At 46.6% G+C, this 21,792-nt stretch overlaps 1 protein-coding gene across 2 annotated transcripts in view; it reads left to right on the forward strand.

The window, feature by feature from the left end:
* The first annotated feature begins 11,619 nt into the window (after positions 1 to 11,619).
* Positions 11,620 to 21,792, forward strand: part of DTX4 (deltex E3 ubiquitin ligase 4) — a 31,873-nt gene continuing 21,700 nt past the window's right edge. For both annotated transcript variants that reach the window (XM_070428073.1, XM_070428074.1), the window contains exons 1-2: positions 11,620 to 12,339; positions 19,992 to 20,718. In XM_070428073.1, coding sequence (XP_070284174.1) covers positions 12,129 to 12,339; positions 19,992 to 20,718 — 938 coding nt within the window. In that variant the 5' untranslated portion in view covers positions 11,620 to 12,128. The remainder of the gene's footprint in view (positions 12,340 to 19,991; positions 20,719 to 21,792) is intronic.

Here is a 21,792-nt window from a genome sequence, read left to right on the forward strand (position 1 = left end):
AGGGTGATTATAAATAAAGCTATTATAAGCATTTGTATACAATTTTTTGTGTGAACATTTGTTTTTAGTTCAAATGGGTAAATCCCAAAGAGGGTGATCACTAGGCTGTATGGTAAAATCTGTTTCACTTCGTAAGCATCTGCTGAACTGTCTTCCAATGTGCTGTACCATTTTGCTTTCCCACCAGCAATGGAGGAGAGTTCATATTGATTCACATCTTCACCAGCACTTGACATTGTCACTTTCTTTTGGATTTTGAATATATTCATCCTGTTGAAATGCATGATATTCTTCAGGATATGATGGGATTTATGATGAAATTGGAACTGTCTTAGATGATCTTGCATATGTATAGTATATAGTTATGGTATCAGTCCATATTCTGTCAGGAAAATAAAGTCACTATAAATATTAGAAGAATAAGGTACTTAATTAGGAATGAAGAGTTAGATGAATGTGGGAGGAGCAGGGGAAGAGATCTGTAAGACTGCAGGAGGAGGGTGTCAGCCAAAGCATTGGGACGGGGAGAGAAGAGATGGTCCCACCTCTTGTCACCATGATGGTAGAGTCACAACTTCCAGAGAGGTTGCAAAATTGCTACATCAGATGTAACCTCTAAGTGGGAGCTTGAGAAGATATTACACAGTACTGTCTGACCTCCATGATTGTCCAAGAAACAGTGCCTACCACTTCACTTTCACCTTCCAAGTTTCTCATGAGTTTTTCTCATGGACAGATGCTAACCCATAGGACACAGGGATTCTGGGAAAAAATAGTTCCTAGCTTTTTAAGAAAGTGGTGTTGCTAGGTAACCAGCACACACAGACATACACAAAATACAATCAAATTATTTTCAGTGAGCTTGTAATACAGTTTTTTCATAAAGTGTATGTCACAACTTTAGCAGATTACTAACTGCAAGTCACTGCACACTCATACTATGTCTGAAAGTAAATTATGCTATAAACAAATCCTACCACCAGGTACTTTTTGACACAGAGAAGTATTGAGTAAAAGATCAGGCTAAAATTCCACACAGATAGGAAAAAACAAGTTTTTTCCTGTTTCCTTTTGATCTTTCATACTGCCCACCTCTTTTCTGTCTTTGCTTATTTTCTACATGGGAATTCCAGATGAATTCACAAAAGCATTAAATGTGGTCCTTTTTTTCTCATTGATACTTTGTTTCTTTCATTTCCTTCTTTGTGTCCCCCAAAAACATATGTCCAAGTCCTAGCTGCTAGTATGTGTAAGTGTGAATTTGACTTTTTGGAGATAAAGTCTTTGCTGATGTAATTAAGTTAAGGATCTCTAGGTGAGATCATTTGGATTTCTGGTGGGCCTTAAATCCAATTACTGGTGTCCCCATGAGGGAAAGAAGAGGAAGATTTGACCCAAACCAAGAAGAAGGCCTCATGGCCTCATGACAGGGGGTGGGGTCGGGGGGTGGGGGGGGCGGGGAGGAAGATTTGAATATGTCTTGGTGTGATAGGCCAAAGGGATGAGAAAAAAGAAAACCAAGAAGCCCATCAGCTTCCCTCCAGGCTGTTACCTGTTTCAAAGCCAGGGCCTCATTTAGATCCACACCCCATTCCTTCCTATGTAGCAGGAGCCAACCTTGTCACTTGTTTGCTAGCCCCCAGATCTCTCCAATCCCTTTATATCTTCTACCAAACTTCTGAACTCTGTCATGAGCTCCCACTGCAAAAAAAGATACAAGAATCTGTGAACAGGGAATGGGGCCCTGTCTCAATTGCATGGTGCAGGTATTTGGGAGCCTGAGACTTGAGGTGTCACCAGGGCAAGGTATACGAGAAGGGGCATGGAGCTTCCATGCCCTCTTCAGGGGCACCACTCTCCTAACACTTCCACGTATTCACCAACTGATGTTGCTAGTTGATGGCAATAATTATTGATTAGTTTTGGGTGAACTAAAACCTAAAAGTTCATTTGGTTGAACCCAAAGCACGCCAGCCACTCAAATCTAAAAATAGAAGCATGTAGTCAACTACTCTTGTCTCCTTCCTCACCCATCCCCTGATTCCTCCTTTCCCCTTTACCAAAATGTCAGCTGCTTTTGAAGAAAGATAATTAGAGATGGAGCTGAGATATCCCTGTCCTCAAAGGCTATATATACTTGTGTGAACATGGGAGGGAAGGAATCTAACTTGGCCCAGTTGAATTCAGGTGCCCAAATCACCATCCTATTCTGTTCCATGAGAGTAAAAGATTCTGGCCGCAGACATGGTCAAAGACACCAAGAACTGAGAGATGTAGCTGAGGCAGTAGGGTGGGAGTTGGGGAGGCCCCTGGACTTGGATGGTCACTAGAAACGGAGAGATACCTGGGAGAGGAACTAGCACTATGCTTAGGTGCTGAGCCTGGAATAGGAAGACAAGGGCAGGAAAGAAACTGACAATTAAGTTTTCTCTACTCTACTCCTCATTCTTAGCTAGCCTATCTCCATCACTCAAATTTCCCTGGGCTCCTGGAAAGAATCTATGATTTGCATTGTGCTCCTAATGGAGGAAATGCCCCTAATTCAGTTGATGGGGTTTGGGCAAGAGTTGACATAGGGAAAAAAAAAGCTGGAGTGACCTTGTGGATGGGGTCCTCTGGGTGGGCTCAATGTACTACTGTCGAATTATGTGTTCTATGCCTGCATTTCTTATCTCATAAGTGCCAGAGGAGATTCTCCTATACAGGAACCGCTTCATGTGGAACATGTAGATTGTCCCCAAACCATTTTGCTGCCATCTCTGAACTATATATATAAAAGCCTAATATGTTAAGTGTCCAACTGTTCACTCAACCATTTGGTCAACTGCTGGACCAGTTGCTATGATGTACACTGCCCACCAGGTTGCAGATGCTCTGACTGGTAGGTTAGGTTGCTGCTAGGGTCTGGCTGACCAGGACTGGGCAAGACAGGCCAGACACACCCTGGAGCCAACCTCCCATGGTCCCTCCCCAGCCTCTAAAATATTTCTTCTAATTAATTTCCTTTCAATGTGAACAAACTCATGCACCAGGCCTCTAGTATAACATAAAATCCCAAAAGTAGAAAGGGAGATCCCAGCTTCAGTTAAAGACTGAAAAACCCCCAGGCACTCAGAAGCCATTTTCTGGTACAACATCGCCACCTGCTGGATACAGCTACTAGTGTGCCCCTTCTAAACAAAGGCAGCCATTAATAACCTGGTGCTAAACTCATTGACTAACAAAAGAAGGATCCAAAAACATCTTGGTAGTAAAATACAAATGTTATGTATACTCAGGAGCTCAGCCAGCCTGGCTTTAGCATCATCTTGAATTTTACATGAAAAAGTGGCAGTTGACTTTCTGGGGGAAACTTTATCCCCTACTTTATCATCTAGATTTTGTTGTTTTCTTCCAGGAAGGTGTCACCCTGTCTTTTGATAGACAGACTGAAATAAGATCATCCTAATTCAATCAGGAACAAAAGTGACTTGAGACGGAATTACAGAATGTCAAGGCTCTGTCTACCTCTGGTCTCTCACTTCTCAAGTTTAGCCCTCCAGTGGTCCCAGTTGAGAGCTTGGGATGTTTACTAGCCCCCTCTCTTATCCAACCTGAACTCCAATTTTTATCTTGTCAGTACTATGTCTTTAGGGAACCCTGCTCCACTTTTCATTGACTCACCAGGGTGGAGATGGGCAGCAGGGCATGAAAAGAAGAGCAATCCTTAAGGATCTAAAGGACTTAAAATGATCTCTGTCATATGTGCAGTTCACTTATCAGACTAGCCGCTGCAGAAACCAAGTAAGTACCCAAGAATAACAGTTGATTACCACAAACTCAAACCAAGTATAGGTACAACTGCAGCCACTGTGCCAGATGTGGTAGCAAATTAGCACTGCCTCAGGTGCATGGTGTGTGGACATTGATTGGATGAATGTGTTCTTTTCTGTCAGGATGAGAAAAGGGATCAGCCATGGCTGGTGTTTCCAAGTGGTTAGAGCATTTATTCACCATCCAAAAGGTCATGGGTTCAATTCCTGGTCAAGGGCACATACCTGGGGTGCAGTTTTGATCCCCAGCCCGAGGCCCCCACAGTGGCAACCAACTGATGCTTCTGCCTCACATCGATGTTTCTTTCTCCCCTTCTCTCCCTCCCCTCCACTCTCTCTAAAAATCAATGGAAAAAAATATAATCAGAAACAGTTCAACTCACATGGATGGGGTTCTTGTCCCAGCATCAAGAAGGGTTCGGGAATCTGGAGAAGGGGCTGTGCGTAGATGTTAAATAGGAATCCAGAGACTAATAAAGAAGCTAGAGACAAAATATAGTTTTGAAAGGCATTGGGGGTCAGAGGAGCTTAACTAAAGGAGCTAAGATCCAAGATCTTAAGTATAAGGCCTTAAGTTCTCTTGTTGTCCCCAGGACCCCATGCTTTTTATTAACACAACTTGTCCTGAGGCAAGGCAGAGATATACACTCAAAGGGTCAGGGTTTGGTACAGAGTCCATTGTCAGAATGGGGGAATTAGCCTATGGCTGTTCAGGTGTTTGGCCAATAGGAGGCAATAACATGTAGATTAAGATGCCTTTTAGCTGTCTGGCAGCCACAATCAGTTTCTTATTCAGGTGTAGGGAAATGCCTTCAGCCATTCCCAACAGGTGACTACCTGTGTGACTCAACCCTGTTGAGTCCCCAAGTCTCATCAATCTTTTGATGAAACTCTTGAAATTATGACATGCTGGAATTGGTCGCCAGTAAATAGCATATATATTTTTAGTTTAGACCCAAGACTATATTTACACTCTCTTCTTTTGTTATAATATAGATAGGAAAAATCTGGACTATTTGTACTTCCTGCGAACCATCTATCAATGATATCATGCTAATCAGGCCAGATGATCAAGAAGTAGCAAACACCTTAGAGGTCATGGTCCTCTAAGAGAGGACTGAAGATGAACCCTATGAAGAATCAGAGGCCCACTAAATCAGGTACATGTCCAGGACATCTCATCCACAGTAAAAGACAAATTATTGAATCTTGCATACCCCACTATGAAGAAGAAAGTGCACTGCCTCTTCGGTTACTGAAAGTAGCATATTCCACACCTGGACCTACTGTTTCAGTCCATTTATAAGGTGATACAGTAGGCTGCCAGCTTTAAATGAGGCCTAGATTAGGAAAGGGTCTGAAAAAGATCCTGGCTATGGTGAAAACAGTGCTGCTACTTGTGCAGTGTAGCCTTCCGTGGTCGGCCACATGCTGCTCTTTGGCCCCTTGAGTGTGGCTCTTCCGCAAAATACCACGTGCGGGCGCACATACAGTGTGATTGAAACTTCGTGGCGCAGAAGTCGGTTTTCAGCCTGGGCGAGTCTATTTTGAAGAAATACTGTTGATATTTGGCTCTGTTGACTAATGAGTTTGCCGATCACTGGCCTAGGTGATCCTATGGTGTTAGAAGTATCAGATATGGGAAAAGATATGAGGTGGAGTTTATGGCAAACATATGGAAGAAGCACAGTACAGACTCCTCTTGGGGCTCTGGAGCAAGGCCATTCCATCTGCAGTGGAAATATATGCCTGTTGAGTGACAATTCCTGGTGTGCTGTTGGCTCAGTAAAGATGGAGCACCTGACCTTGAGACACCAAGTGATTGTGCATCCAGAACTGCCACGAAGTGGTGGGTTCCATTAGATTTACAAGTCACACTTCAGGCGAGGCCAAAAACTGTCTCTTGTAATATGGGAGTGATGCACCCAGGATTGAGTCTGAGCGAGAAAAAGATCACAAGTGATTCCCATGAACAATGTGGGGAGCATCCCTGCAAAGCATCCACATTTTAATTCCTGGAACCTGGGACTATGTTAGGTTACTTGGCAAAGGGAAAATGTGGGGCATCTCTGATTGGCCACTTTAACTCCAGAGCTCCCTGTTGGCCAATACTGTTTCAGCGTACAAGTTCAAGAAGGTCCCAAAGACCTCCTTCAGGTTCAGTAATTTTATAAATGGATTCATAGAATTCAGAAAACTACTGTAGTCATGGTTATGGTTTATTACAGTGAAAGGATGCATATTAAAGTGAGCAAAAAAGTGGGATTTATTCCAGGCATGCAAGACTGATTCGGCATTTAAAAATGTATTGATGCAATCCATCATATCAATAGGCTAAAGAAGAAAAGCCACATAATCATGTCAATAGATGTAGGAAAAGCATTTGAAAAAAATCCAACACCTGTTTATAAAAACTCCCAGCAAAGTAAGAAGGGCACTTCCTCAAGTAGACAAAGAACATCTACAAAAAAGCTACAGCTAATATCATACTTCATGATGAGAAACTAGGTGCTTTCCTGCTAAGATCAGAAACAAGTCAAGGATATCTGCGTTCATCACTCCTGTTTCATATCATACTGAAATCCTGGAGAATGCAATAAGATAAGAAAAGGAAATAAAAGATATACTAACTGGGAAGAAAGAATAAAAAACTTTGTTCACAGATGGCATGATTACCTATGTACTGTGTAGAAAAATCCCAAAGAATGAACAAAAAACTCTCCTGGAACTAATAAATGATTATAGCAAAGTTACAAGATACACAGTTAATATAAAAAAATAGTTGGTTTTTTATGTATCAGCAATGAACAAACAGTGTGGGTAACTTAAAATATAATGCCATTTTTACACCCCTCCCCCAAAAGAGAAATACTTTGGTATAAATCTAACAAAATAAGTACAAGATCTATATGAGGAAAGCTTTGATGAAAGAAATCAAAGAAAATCTAAATAAATGGAGAGATATTCCATATACAAGTGTAGGAAAACTCAATATTCCAATCAAAATTCCAGCAAGTTAGATATTGATACTAAAGTTTATAAGGTAAGGCAAAACACTCAGAAAGACCAACACAATATTGAATGAGAAGACAAAGTTAGAAAACTGTTACTACTGAATTTTAAGACTTACTATAGAGCTGCTATAATCAAGACAGGGGGGTATTGATGAAAGAATAGACAACTAGATCAATGGAACAGAAAACAGAGCCCAGAAGTAGACCCACATAAATATAGTCAACTGGTCTTTGACAAAGGTACAAAGCAATAGATGGAGCAAAAATAGTCTTTTCCACCAATGTTGCTCAAACTAGACAGCTCCATGTGCACATACACACAAGAAAAAATAGACTCTACACCCAGACTTTATACTTTTCACAAAAATAAAGTCAAAATGGATTATAGATCTAAGTGTAAAATACAAAACTATGAAATTCCTAGAAACTAACAAAGGAAAATCTAAGTGGGCTTGGATTTGGTGTTGTTTTCTCAGATACAACACAAAAGCATAATCTGTGGAAGAAAAAATTGTAATGTTTTATTTAAAATTTTAAATGTCTGCTCTGTGAAATATACTGCTAGGGGAATGAAGGCCCATTGCCATGTGGCGCAGAGGTAAGTGCTGGGCAATGTTGGAGAAAGTCCATGTGAGCCTGAGCACTGGAACTCGGAGACACTTCTTACCACCCCTGGGCCCTGTGACATCTGCAGCAAGCCAGACGGGGCAAGCACCCATTCTTAAAAGAGAGAGAGTTAGAGAGAGACAGGGAGAGAGAAAGAACAAATTTAAAAAATAAGCCATAGACTGAGATAAAATGTTTGTGAAAGATGCCTCTGATAAAGAACTGTTGTCTAAAATATACAAAAAAAAGTTTAAATCTCAACAAGAAAACAAGCACCTCAATTAAAAACATGCACCAAAAACCTTGACAGACATTTCACCAAAGACAGATAGCAAATAAGCAGTTGACAAGATGCTCATATGTCATATGTCATTAGAAAATTGCAACTGAAAGCAGCAATGAGATACCACTACATGTGTTCCATGAGGTCCATGTCAAAACCCATAGAATGTACACCAACGTGAACCCTAATGTAAAAAACAGACTTATGTTAATAACATATTAATACTGGCTCAACAATTGTAGCAAATGTACTACACTAACACAAGAGGTTACATTTTCTATGATTCCATTTACTTAATGATATTCTTGAATTGAAAAAATTACAGATGTGAAGAACATATTAGTGATTGCCAGAGGTTAAGGACAAAATGATAGTGGGGAGGATTGGATGTGGTTATCAAAGGACAACATCATGGATCCTTGTGGTGATACAAACTATATTGCATACATTTGTACACAAAATGGATATTGTATAATATACATTTATTATAATATAACATACATTAATATATAAATAATATAACATATATTGTGTACTATATAATGCAATTATATTGTTTCAATAAGCAGCAGAATTGTAACTAGTCTGTATCCTCACTGTGTCAATATCAGTAGTGATACACTACAGTTTTGTAGGTACAGTTTTGTAAGATGTTATCACTGAGTAACATGGAGTAAAAGGTATATGGTATCTCTCTGTCTTATTTCTTACAACTGCATGTGAGTCTACAATTATTTCAAAAATTTTTAAAAACTTTAAATTTACAAAAAGCCAATGCAGCTCCAGCCCAGCTCTTTCTCTTGGGTCATGCTCATTTGGAACCCAACCACCTCTATGTGATAAAAAGGCCAGTCAACAACATAGACAGGCCATGTGTAGATGCTTGGGCTGTAGCCCTAGCTGAGCTGCCAGGTGCCAGCTAGCATCAAGCACTAGACCTGTGAATGAGCACGCTCACAGATGATTCCAGCCCCCACGCATCCTTTGAGCTAACTTGAACTCCATGTGGAGCAGAGACTAGCTTGTCTTCGTCAAGCCCTTCCCAAATTGCAAATTTGTGTGCAAAATAAATGCTTGTTGATAAATGCTTGTTGAAGTTTTCAACATATAATTTTAGAGCCATTTGTTACACAGCAATAGGTAACTGGGGAAAAAAAGGATCACTTTTGTCCATGAATGTTCCACGGAAAAAGAAGACAATGACTTTTTCATTGAATCTTGATGTTAAGCAATGATGGCAATTTTTGAAGTAGCTTTAAATTGTAGCTTTGAACAACACAGACTGGCTTCATTCCAATTGGTCTTAATTAGTGAGGTTTAATTCTAGCTGTCATGTCCCAAATTAAAAATTGGGCACATCATTTGGTTAAAGATTATTAGGCCACTTATGGGTGGAAACAGGAGGTAATTTAAAAGATATAGTTGGATATGAAAATGAAATGTCTGAGTTTTTCAGGCATGCTACAGATTATTTGAAATTAGGATTGTTGAATTGGAAGATCTAAGAAACATAAATAGAAATATATTATTATTGTCATATAATTATAAATTATGATTGCCACATAGATTATTATAAATTCTAAATTAACATAGAATATCAAAAATACACACATCTTACAACTATAATTGATTACTAATACCAAGCATGTAAATACTCACTTCTGCTTGCAAATGAATCAGGCTACACACAAACCTCTCATGTGTGATTAGGGATTTATTTTTGTTTTGTTGTAATTTTCTATGTTTAACATGACATGCATGAAGACCAGATACAAAATCAGGCTGGACCTAAGTAAGAGACACTTTCTCCCTTATCTTTTTTTGCCTGGGGATTTCTGGTTTAGCTGGGCAGATGCTATTTTCTCCCTGGTCCTTCTAGCATCCCCTTACATCATGACTGATGGTTTCTGGATCTATACAGATGCAGACCACAAGAAGGTTCCCAGACTTTCTTCATACTCTTGGTCTCAAGGTTGAAAGTAAAAAATAGCTCAATAAAATTTCTCCCTTCCCTTCTTTTTCTTTCCCCTTCCTTCCTTCCTTGCTTCCTTCCTTCCTTCCTTCCTTCCTTTCTTCCTTCCTTTCTCTTTTTCATTCTTTCTTTTAATATGCATATATTTTGGGGGGAAGACATTTGTAACACTATCCATTCCCTTCTTTTACATTGAGACACGTCTACATTGCCACATGCCTGGCCATCTAACATGTGTGGGGGTTTTTTTCTTTTTGTGAGGGGATTCCAACTAAGTTTTGAATACCAATTTCCCCTCTGGCTAAATAATATTCTGGGACAAATTGCATAAATTCCATAAGCCTTGTCATTTGTGAAATAGGAATAATAAGTGGCTCTTGGTCAGATTAATTGAGGTATCCTTTACTCCTGTCCCTTTCATCCTTCAAACCCTGAAAATTGATTGAGTTTGATTGGGATACTGGGGTTTCTGGAGGGCATGGTAGGGAGATTTCTGGGCAAGGGCACCACCAGCAAGGAAAAGCTCAGAGGTAGCCTGGAGCCTGGCGCTTTTGGAGACTCAAAGAGAAGCATGTATGATATTTTTTCTTTGCATTTGGAACTCTGTGAAGAGCAGGTAAAGGATGAAAGAGATGTGGGAAATACAAATAATAATATTAAGGAAATACACATAATAATATTAATAATATCTCTGTAATTCAAGAGAGCACAAGAAAGAGAGAGGGTAACAAACAAAAAATGACTATAAGATATTATGAAAAATTATTACTTCAAAAAATTCATAATCCCAGTCCCTAACACATAATTTTTATTTTTCGATATCTTTTTTTTAATATATTTTATTGATTTTTTACAGAGAGGAAGGGAGAGAGAGATAGAAGCTAGAAACATCGATGAGAGAGAAACATCCATCAGCTGCCTCCTGCACATCTCCCACCGGGGATGTGCCCGCAACCCAGGCACATGCCCTTGACCGGAATCGAACCTGGGACCCTTCAGTCCGCAGGCCGACGCTCTATCCACTGAGCCAAACCGGTTTCGGCTATTTTTCGATATCTTATCCTGGATCCTCATCATATAAATTTAGTGTTTCATGTGATTGCAACCTCAGCAAAACAAAGTTTGTATTCTAGGGCAAGATTAACATGTAATCCTGATGTCAATCTGCCCTTTTAGATTATGTTCCACATTAATTATTTAAGCCCATAATAACCAAGTCTAGTTATGTCTGTCTTAGTGTCTCATTATTTTGGTCACAGAAACCCTGAAGAATAAATCAATTTAGCATGTGTCTTCTTAACTCAAGCAACGTCGAAGCAGGCCAGAAAAACCACTTCTACTCTGAAGTAGGTGTAAATCCTTCATTCACCAAATTGCTGCATCCCTTCGGACTGAGTCTCCTGAGCAGAGGTTGGAGTTGAATGGCAACTAGAGTGTGGCCATTGGCCGGCAGGCGTCGCTTTGGGCCAGTAGGGGGCGTGTGAGCTCCTAGGCACCGGCCCGAGTAGTCAGCGGGCGTGGCAATGCATCCTTGACAGACAGCTAAGGATGCTGGCGAAGATGAGGTAATACCACCCCGAACTAGAAGGGCGTTGGGGTATGGGCACCTGTGTGCGCGACTGTGAGTGTGCGGGTGCGTGCGCGAGCGGGAGACACTTCGTGTCCCAAAGCTGGCACTGCAGACACGGATCACGCTGCATTTTAAAAAAGAAGAAGAAAAAGAAGACAATTCAGTCCTGGGAGGGAGGTGGCAAAGTTGAGGCCGGGCCACTACTGCGGTCCTTGGGCCGCGTCATGGAGGGTGGCTTTTCAGCGTCTAGGGGCTGGGGTAACCCCCACGGGCACGGATTTGCTTTAGTGTCTCTCTTGGGAGGAGCGATTCATTCTGGAAGCAACTGAGCGGAGCCACAGGGAGGGGGAGCTCTCGCCCAGGCGGAGACAGCAATTCGTGCGGCGGAGAGTGGGGAAGGGAGGGGAACCCAGCGAGCCATTCCCAGCGCGAGCGCGCGGCGAGCTCCCACCCGGGCGACTGCAGAGCCCGAGGCGCAACTGGTGCGAGGGCTCGGTCCTCGCCTGGCAGTCCGCTCCGGCTCGCGCCCGCCGGGTGGCTTGGCAAGGCGGGGGCCTGTTTGCAGAAAGCCGGACATTTGCATGAAGCCACCCGACCCCACGGAGCAGTGGCAGCGGCGGCGGCAGCGGCGGACCCCGGAGGCGGCGCGCGGTCCGAGCCAGGCGGCCCCGGTCTCCGGGCCCCGGTGGATGCGCGGCCGGGGAGCGGCCCACGGGCCGGAGCTGAGAGTGCCCGGGGCGTCTGGGCTCGGGGCGGGGTGCGAGGTCGAGGCCCAGAGGCGGCGGCCAAGGAGGAAGCGGAGGAGGGCGGGCGCACCGAGCCCGGGAGAGGGACAGCGCCGCGCCGCCGCCGCCGCAGCCCCGGGCTCGCCATGCTCCTGGCCTCGGCGGTGGTGGTCTGGGAATGGCTGAACGAGCACGGCCGCTGGCGTCCCTACAGCCCTGCCGTGAGCCACCACATCGAGGCGGTGGTCCGCGCCGGCCCCCGCGCCGGGGGCAGCGTGGTGCTGGGCCAGGTGGACAGCCGGCTCGCGCCCTACATCATCGACCTGCAGTCAATGAACCAGTTCCGCCAGGACACGGGTGAGCCGGCCGCCCCTGCCCCGCCCGCGCGCACCTCCCCTCCCCGCCCTGAGATTTCCCGCGGCGCGAGCCCACAGGGGCCCACCCAGTCTGCACCTCCGTGCTGTGGTGGCTCCCAGAGGTGGTCGTGGAGGGGGCGCTTCTTGCCCAAGATCCTAAGATTCCCCCCTGCAATAAGCCCCAAGCAATTGGTGTCAGTGTTCTGGTTATGCAAACCCAGCTGCACCCTAGCCCCTACCAACTCCTCTTTTACGCCCCCTTTTAAGCGCTTGGTGGACCCAGGTCCTCCCCGGTGGAAATTGTGACGCCACCTCGGCCACAAGCAATCACAGCCCCTAGTAAAGGCTTCCTGCTCCCATCGCCCACACCTCGGCTGACCCTGCTTTGCCCCGGGCACCCTTGGGCCTGCCGTACATCCCCCTTCTCACCCACCTTACTGCCTCTGCCCCCCTGTGTGGGGTGCCTTCCCACAGCGGGGTGCTGGGTGTGGGAACTGGGGAAGGAAGCAGAGATTCCCCGGAGGCTCTAGCGGTAGTCTCCAATGGGAAGGGCTGGGCTCCCTGGGAGGGGAGACTGGAGTTGGGGGATTCCAGGGCTTGAAGCGCCCTTGATGCTGTGGCATCCGCCGGTGCGGCTGCTCGTGCAGTCCCAGGGCTGAAGCAACAGGCCGAGCAGATGGAGAGAGGGAGGGGGGCGGGCACCGGGCTCGGAATGCCTGGCAGGGAAGCCTCTCCGCTCCCTTTGTCCGCGGAGGGGAGGAGGAGGAGACAGATTCCTAAGGAGAAACTGCCCCCAAGCTTCCTCCTTAAACCGTCGACTGGGAGGGACACTCCGGCCTCCCAGACCACAAACAATCTTCTTGTGAGATGCAAGTTGCCACTGTGGCTACCACAATCTCACTTCCCAGCTGACCAGCCTTCCCATCAGAGCAAGGAAGAGAGACGACACGGAGGAGGTCTGGGTGGTGGTCCTTGGCGCAGGGGCAGGGCAGAGCTGCCTCTTTGCTTGGCCCAGTGTGTCCAGACTTAGTTGATGACTTGGGACAAGTTTGTCTCCCCTAGTCTCATTGGGGGGGGGTGGGGGGGTGGGGGAGTGGTGGAAGTTCTTTCTGGAATTCTGGCTGGGCCTTCCCAAGAGTGTGCAGAGGAGCCTGGAGAGGCAGGTGTGGGGAGGAGGGACTGGAGAGGAAGCCTGGGAGAGTCCCAGAAGGCCAGAGAACAGCTGTTGGAGCTGGGCATCTCAGCCCCCTTGGAAAGCCCCACATCCTGTGTGCTAATTAGGATTTTCATGGGAAAGGGGTAGCTTTCCACCCTCCTGTCCCATCTTCAGTCATGACTCCCAACAACCTCTTTGCCAAAGACTTTGCAGACACTGGCTTCGTGAGTAAAGTTTTCTAGGGAAAGGCTTCCAGACGTGTTACCATGGGGGAGGGGAGAGGAGGCTTAAACCCTGGTGGGAAAGGGAGGGAGGTGGAGCTCAGATGGCTGAGAGGAAGAGGGAGTAAGGATGACATGGGAGATTGAGAAAGAGGATTAAGTGTGGCTGAGGTGCAGAGAGGGAATGTAATTGTGTAATTTGGACAGAGGTTGTGGAGGTGAGAGCAGAGGCCTCAGATTGGGGGGTGGACATGTGTCTGGAGAGGGGGACAGCGGAGCCTTGGAGGTGGGACCAGAAAGACCAGCAGCTAAGACACCTGACAGGGAATTCCAGTCCTGCTCAAAATAAACAGACCCAGGCTTTTCTATTTGAAACTAAGTCTCTGCAGCACATGGCGAGCCACCCTAGTGACATAAAGGTCCCAGCCCTTGTCTCACAGTTGGGAAAGGAGAAAGTTTAATCAGTGTTTAAGGACATGGTACCTAGAAAGGGTCATGGCCTGAAGGGCCCTTTCTACAGAAGTGAAGTTCTGGAGAAAACCGGGTTGAAGGACAGAAGCCACCTCCCCCAGGTCTGATCGCTCTTCCCTAAGGACAAGCTGTTTAGTCCAAAGCTAGGCACCAGGTGGTGGTTGGCCTCTCCTCGGGGAAGAGTTTGCTGGTGCTCTGCAGACTTTAGACCAGAGGCAGAGAGCTGGTCCTGGATCATTTTAAAGACTGCCTCAGGGTGTGTTTCGCATTCTTGTCTGTCTCCTCAGTGCCAGGCCCTGCACTGGGTGCTAGAGGCACTGGGCTAAATTCCCAGGAATGCTGGGTCTGTCAGGGAGCTTGTCAAAGTAGAATAGGATTTCTGGGTTTCTGGACTTGGAGCCCCCTGCTCTCCATTCTCCACCAACAGACACACAGTTCCTCTCAATATAGCTCATTGATGAGGCCATGACAGGGTAGAAACTTTAAACCACCAGCTCCCAGGCAACCTCGGCCAAGCCCTGGCAATGTCTAATTAAATTACCCACTGTCCCCTAAGCCATAGTTTGAAGCTGGGAACCAGAAACATCCCCATAAACAAAGGAGAGCTGGAAGTCCCCCGTGTAGAGGCAATTCCTCTCTTTTTTTTGTTGGCGCCTCTATGTGGGGACATTTCCTGAGATGGGAGCTTTGTTTTTTTTTCAGAAGTAGCCTGCCCTATTGCCAAGGGAGTCCTCAGACTCTCAGCTTTCCTGGGCTCTGACTTCATCCAGCCTGTCTCCAGGGAGATACCTAGGAGGCTGCAGACACCCTCTGCCGCCTCTGTTTGCCCTGGACACTTCTTCCCCGAGACAGCCTCCCAGTCAGAGCTTATTTGCATTCCATGCTGGTCTCCTCTAAGCATTTGAGGCTAGAGAATCTGGAAGAAGAGAAGAGATGGGGACCTCTGGGTCTTGGCTGCTTCCAAAGGCCTTGGTTGGCTCCTCTTCACCTACAGTCATTTACCTTGCCTGGGCTAACCTCCTGCTGTAGGATAGTGAGCTCTATACTTCAGCATCACTTTCCTTTGCATCTTCCAATGCACCTGATCGCTGCCATCTCCAAGGCCCAGGCAGCAGGATGGAAGAGGGAACACCCAGATTGGGAGGGGGAGACATGACTCAGGCTCTCATCCCAGACTCATTGGCTTACAGTGTGACCTTGAGCAAGTCCCTTCGCTGCTCAGGCCTCATTTTCCTCTGCAGAATGAAGAACAGGCTTAAGATTCCTTGTGACTCCTTTCTTCCGATCATGCAGGTCAGCATGTGAGTGGGTTTGGCCCCTCCTCCAGTGATACTGCTGCTTAGAAGCTGTGTGGTGTGAGGGAGGGATCTTTCCAGCTCAGAGATGTCTGTGGAGCTGTGGCCTCTTTTATAACTTTCATGTGGTGAGAAGGTCAGATGGAAAGAGATGAAAGGGTTTGACAGAAGCTGATGCAGCTGATTTTTAGGCTCCCACAATGCCCTGCATCCTCTGTGAGCACAGGAATGGAGGAGGCAAAGGGAATGATGACCACGTGACAGTTACAATATAGTGATGCCCCAAGCACATTGCACACATTATCTTGTTTTAATTCTCCAAGAGCCTTATGAAAGACCTATTGTTCCCATTTTATAGGAAAGGAAGCAAGTTGAAAGAGATTAAGTTATTCAAAGGTTTATAGCCAGTCAATGGGGAAGCTGAGGTTCCAAATCAATTGTTCTATGCTCTACTCCTTTATGTGATGAACACCAGTGGAGCACCTGCTTCATGCAGTGCTGTTCTAGGCATATGGAGTGTAGCAGTAACAAACACCTAAGTACCTAAGTTTTGCCCTCGTGAATCATTCTAGTAAGGGTGAGGGGTACTGATATTTCTTGGACAGAGTAGATGCTCTAACACAGTGTTGCATAGATGTGGATGAAATGCCCTAGAGACTTCAGGTCATTCTTAGAAAGTGTTGTTTCCCATTTTCCAGAAGCTGAAATATCTTAGGTGCTTTGAAGTGCAGGTGTCTGAGTTGCCAAGAAAAACTGACTTTCTTTCTCTTTATTCCTCCTTAGTCTGGGAACATCCTTTATCTCTATCCCATTAGAGGCCTTTTCCTTGGGTTACTGCACCTTAGGATCCAGTGGATTTCCTCAGATCATCTAGTTCACGGTCCTGGTTATAGAAGGTCCAGGACTAGCCCATTCCAGATGGAACGGCCTCGGAAAATAATCAGAGAATTAAATCCCACCATCTCTTTTGTCCCACAACTTTGGTTCTGAGGTCTGTCTTCTGTCTGTAATTAACCTGCTAGGACTGAACTGAACTCAACATTTTCTCCTTCCAAACCCAGCTCTTCATCTTGACACCCCTCTGCCTGTTACTGGTGCTTCCATTTTACCACTTGCCCATGGTCAAAATTCAGTACTATTTGATATATTCTGTCATTCAGAGTCTCACTCGGGTGCCAGGCATGTGCAGGCACATAGACCATGTGGCCCAGCAGTTAGAACTTTAGGTGCATGGGAACTCAGGGTGGTCCCCCCACCAAGGCTGGAAGGCATTGTACCTCTAAAGATTCTGAAGCAGGTGATCCTGGAACTGCTCTTGGAAAGCATTCAGCTCCTCATGGTCAAGTCCTACCCATTTCCTCTCTGTAGAGTCCCTCCGACCTGTCACCTCCTTTTCATTTTCACTGCCAACACCCTCATTACTTCTCACTTAGACACAATTAACAGACCTGCTCTGCTCTTGTCACTTCTCTGTGTCACAAACTTCACTGGCTCCTTATTGTGTCCAAATAAAATCCATGACAGCTTAGCAGTCCTTTGTCATGTCTGACTATTGAAATTCTCCTTATATTCAGGTCTTATGCTACTTATCATCCATTTCTTAAAATGTTCTCCAAACCATCATTACTTTATTTAATATTTAATTGATATTTATTGAGCCCCTAGGACATTCCAAGCATTGTGGGATACAGCCCTGAGCAAACACCTGGATGTCCACTCTTATGGGGTTGGGAGTCCAGTGGAGGGAGACAGACTTTCATCTAATTAATCACACAAATAAATGTGTAATTGCATATCAAGATAAATGCTATAAGAAAAATAGGAGTCGGAATTTGACCTGGTCAAGGCAGCACAGAAGAAATGTGAAGGATGAGCAGTGAGAAAGATTGCCTGAGTGTTTGGAGGGAGGGACCAGCATTATGAAAAGGTCCAGAGAAGCATGGCTGTTGACAGAGAGTGAAGGAGACTGGGGTGACAGAAATGTGAGCAGAGTGGGGGGAGGGGATTTCCGTGCTGAACTCAGGGGAAGTCATGAAAAGGATTTAAGCATTAAGGATGTGGTCAGATTTTCTGCCAACAGGCATTTTGTTGGCACCCTTCCTGTGGCTATTCTGCCTCATGAATAAATAGTCATTAGCATACCTGTCTTGTTTTAGACTGTAAGCTATTTGAGGAGTGCCTAGGTCTTGGCATTCCTCACAGCACTAGTGGGTACTCAGCAGATGAGACAAATAATCAAATGCTAACGTAGCCAGAGTCGTCAATCAATCACAGCACATTATGGAGCCCTCATTATTGCCAGGCACTGCAGTGGGCACTAGAAAGCAAAGACCTGCACTGTGGTGTCTATGCTTCCACATAAGGCGCTGGCATGAAAAGAGACCCTGGTGCACCCCGGATTCCTGACTAGAAGAACCTTTCAAGGGGTGGGTGGTAAATGGCATAGGACCTGGATGGTCAGGAGAATTTCAATAGAAGGGAACAGTAGGGGAGGAGGTCCAGGCATTCTGAGGGAACCCATGAGGGTAAAAGGGGTGTCTATTTGTCAGGAGTGGAGGCAGATAAGCACAAAAGAAGATAAACCTGGGACGGTTAGGGAGCCAGGATCTCCAGAAGCTCTGGGGCAATACCCAGGCATCTCTGGGACTGGTTAACACTGGTTTCAAAAAAAAAAAAAAAAAAAAAAGCCCTCTAAGCACATCTGTGAAAATTGGTCCAGTACATTGTCTCTGCTAACTGAAAGGAATACAAAAGAGTGTCATTTAAGCTCTCTAAACTTAATTTCCTCATCTCTAAAAGGTGTTTCATAGGATTGCCATGAAGATCACTTGGATTGTACAAATATGAGTTATATATAAAATTTCTCTTTCTCCTCTTCCTCCTCCTCCATTCTGCTCAGACAAATAGTAGAAAAAAATTACAAGAATAATCACCAACTTTTCTTGAGCTCTTGCCACGTGACAGGTGTTATTTCAGTACTTTATATTCATTTCTACACTTCATCCTCAAGTTCACCCTTTGAAGTAGCTTCCCTGGGTTCCAAACAGATGAGGAAACTGAGGCTGAATCACACAGCTGGAAGGGGCGGGTCCTCTGCTGTTGGACACAAAGCCTGTGTTCTTTGTTCCCCAGCAAGCTGGCTGCTTAGGAAGGAAATAGAAGCAAACCAGGGGCCTATTGCCTCCCCGCTTCCTCCTGTCCTGCTAGCTACCCCATGTCCCCCAGCAGAGGTCCTGCTGCTGAATAGGGGATTGTTCTGCCTCTCCCTCCTGCCTCTGAATGTTGATGTTTTGGGTCATTAAGGGGGTTGAAGATGGGGGGGTGGGGGCGGGTTATGACCCTGGCAAAGGCCTGAATAGCCATTGTTCCTTTTCTTCCCCCCTTGAATGGGATTCTGTCCCAAGTCCTGGTGTCTTCCTCTGGGTTGGAGGAGGGGTGAGTCAGAGGCCGGAGAAGGGGAGTCTTTTCCCACCACTTTGATGGCTAGGGCTCAAGATGACAGATTTGGCGATTCCAGCCACCCTGAAGGTTTCACCAGCTTCCCCAACCTGCCTTGAGCTGAGTTTCTGTAGCCTTGATGATATCCATGAAATGAAGTCTGAACTCAGGTTGAGGGTAGGTAGGGGAGAAAGAGGCAGCAGTTAGAGGCTTAGTATACCCTTCTTGTCCTGCAGGCTCATTTCTTCTGTACTGTTCCCCTGCAATGACCTTGGCCTTGTCCCTATCCCTAACCCCTACCCGCAGCAAGATTGTAACAATGAAGATGATCTCTTTAGGAGGGTTTGGGTTTCTTGAAAGAAAAACATTTGATACATAGAAAATTATTCTTATGACCATTATTGTTGTTGATATAAGACTTAATGCTGGGAAATTTGGGAGTGTGCTCTCAACCCGATTTTCCTTTCTCTTCTTACAATATAACAGGCCAGCTCAGTTATCAAGGTCTCTGGGCAGTCTTCCCCCACCGAGGCAGGGTCTTCCTCTGCCCTCTAGGTTTCCATGGCCCTACGTTCTTTTTGTCGATAACCCTAGAGGCAGGAACATTTGGAGGGATAGAGGAGAAAGGATATGATATTTATGAGCACCTACTGGGTGTCGAGGGAATTATGTGCCTAGGGCCAAGAGAAATGCAGAACCTGGCATATACAGGTGCGTATTTGTTGAGTTAATGAGGAGTCACGCTTGCTTTTCACAAAAACTCAGCAAAGGAGTCATCCTGTTTCTCAGGTATATTAGGTAGTAAGGGAACAAACTTGGCTGCAGATCAAGGTGTCCCCACTCCAAGCCAGGAGTTGCTCCTTCTGGTAGCGGCATATCCTTTGCCTTATAACTCATCTGTTTTCACCCTGATTTGACTAAGAGGAATGAGTCTCATTCATAGCTGATATCTCAACAGGCAGCCCAGTGCCTGGCACACAGTAGGACTCATTTGATATTTGCCTATGAATGAAACAGAATTCCGTTTCTTTCCTTGCTGACCCCGACCCTCTCCTCTATCCCCCTCTGGCAGGGACCCTCCGCCCAGTTCGCCGCAACTACTACGACCCGTCCTCGGCCCCCGGGAAGGGCGTGGTATGGGAGTGGGAGAACGACAACGGTTCCTGGACGCCCTACGACATGGAAGTGGGCATCACCATCCAACACGCCTACGAGAGGCAGCACCCCTGGATCGACCTCACTTCCATCGGCTTTAGCTACGTCATTGACTTCAGCACCATGGGCCAGATCAACCGGCAGACCCATCGCCAGCGCCGCGTCCGCCGGCGTCTGGACCTCATCTACCCCATGGTCACCGGCACCTTGCCCAAGGCCCAGTCCTGGCCGGCCAGCCCGGGATCAGCCGGATCCGCGGGGTCAGCTGCCTCACCACCCGGCCCGCCCTGCTCTTGCCCTCAGTGCGTCCTGGTGATGAGCGTCAAGGCAGCCGGGCCCCCGCAGCCTCCAGCAGCCCGTAAGAACGTGCCCCCATCCGGAGCGGTCAAGCTGCCCCCACCACCACCAGGACCTGGGGCCAAGCTCCTGGACAGCACGGGCACCATCCGAGGCCCCGTGAAGACAGCCCCATCCCAGCCAATCCAGCGACAGGCTGCCAGCACGCCGGCAGGGGCGGCTGTGGGCTCTCCTGCCAGCCCCCCAGGGACCAACGGCAAGACAGGAAGGGTGGCCCTGGCGACCTTGAATAGGACCAACCTGCAGCGGCTGGCCATGGCGCAGTCCCGGGTGCTGATCGCCTCTGGGTAGGTGCTTGCATGGCTGCCTCGAGTCTCTACTCCCCAGGCAGAGCAAACGACTGACTTTCCGCTCCCTGTCATCTTGTCCTACCACCCTGGCTGCAGGTGGATGAGGAGGCTTCGGCCTTTGGGGCGATTCTAATGGAGACTTTGCCTCTTACTGGCCCTGAGATGGGGCAGTCCCTCACATCACAGCCCTCACTTCCTCCTCTGTGAGTTCTGGCAGCCATGCCCACGTCGGGGTTGCTGTGAGGACTAAAGAGATCAGGTGTGATTGTAATAGCAGGCCACATTAATTGTGCACCCAGGTTGTTCCAGTTTGGGGGGGTGGGGGGTATCACCTCATTTAATCCTTCACAGCAGCTCTGTGAAGTAGGCAGCTTGACCCCATTTTACACATGAAGACACTACCAGTTAACTTGCTCAAGGGCACGCAACTAATCATGTCCAGAGACCAGGATTCACACTTTAGAAAGTCTGACGGCAGAGCCAGACTCTGCAGGGCCCCTTCCCTGTCCAGCATGCACCACGGTGCCTGGAATACAGTAGGTGCCAAACAAGGATTTGTCCCTTTCCTCTGGTCTGTGTGGCAGCTTGAGGGGTGCCTTCGGATTGGAATAACAGCCCATAGTAGTGAGTCCTTACCATGTGCTGGACACATTCCCTGCATTGTCTCAGTTAATCCTGTGACAAGCTGGTGATGTCGTATGTTTTGTGAGTATTGCTTTTTATGATCTTCATGGTCTGCTCGACCATAACATGGGAGAGACCCAGGGCCATGCAGTGCCCACAGCCTCTGCCTGCCCTGGTTTCTTATGAGATTGGCTTCTCATCACCACCCAATTTCCCTTTCTCCAGAGGCACCTGGCCTGTAGCCCAGGAGCCCCAGGCAGTAGGGATGGTTAGGGTTAGACTGGACACCTGAATGTGAAATTCAGGCTGCCCAGAGGGTGATCTCTGCACATGGATATTCAGCCCTGAGAGGAGTGAAGGAGGGTATACCATAGACTGGGTGTATACCTTCCTCTGCCACTGGGCAAGCCACAGAATCTCAGCAAGGTCCAGTTTCCTCGCGTGTGA

Source organism: Myotis yumanensis, unplaced genomic scaffold (genome assembly GCF_028538775.1).
Source record: "Myotis yumanensis isolate MYYU_CA2020_CCGP unplaced genomic scaffold, mMyoYum1.0.hap1 SCAF_10, whole genome shotgun sequence".
Taxonomy (NCBI): Eukaryota; Metazoa; Chordata; class Mammalia; order Chiroptera; family Vespertilionidae; genus Myotis; species Myotis yumanensis.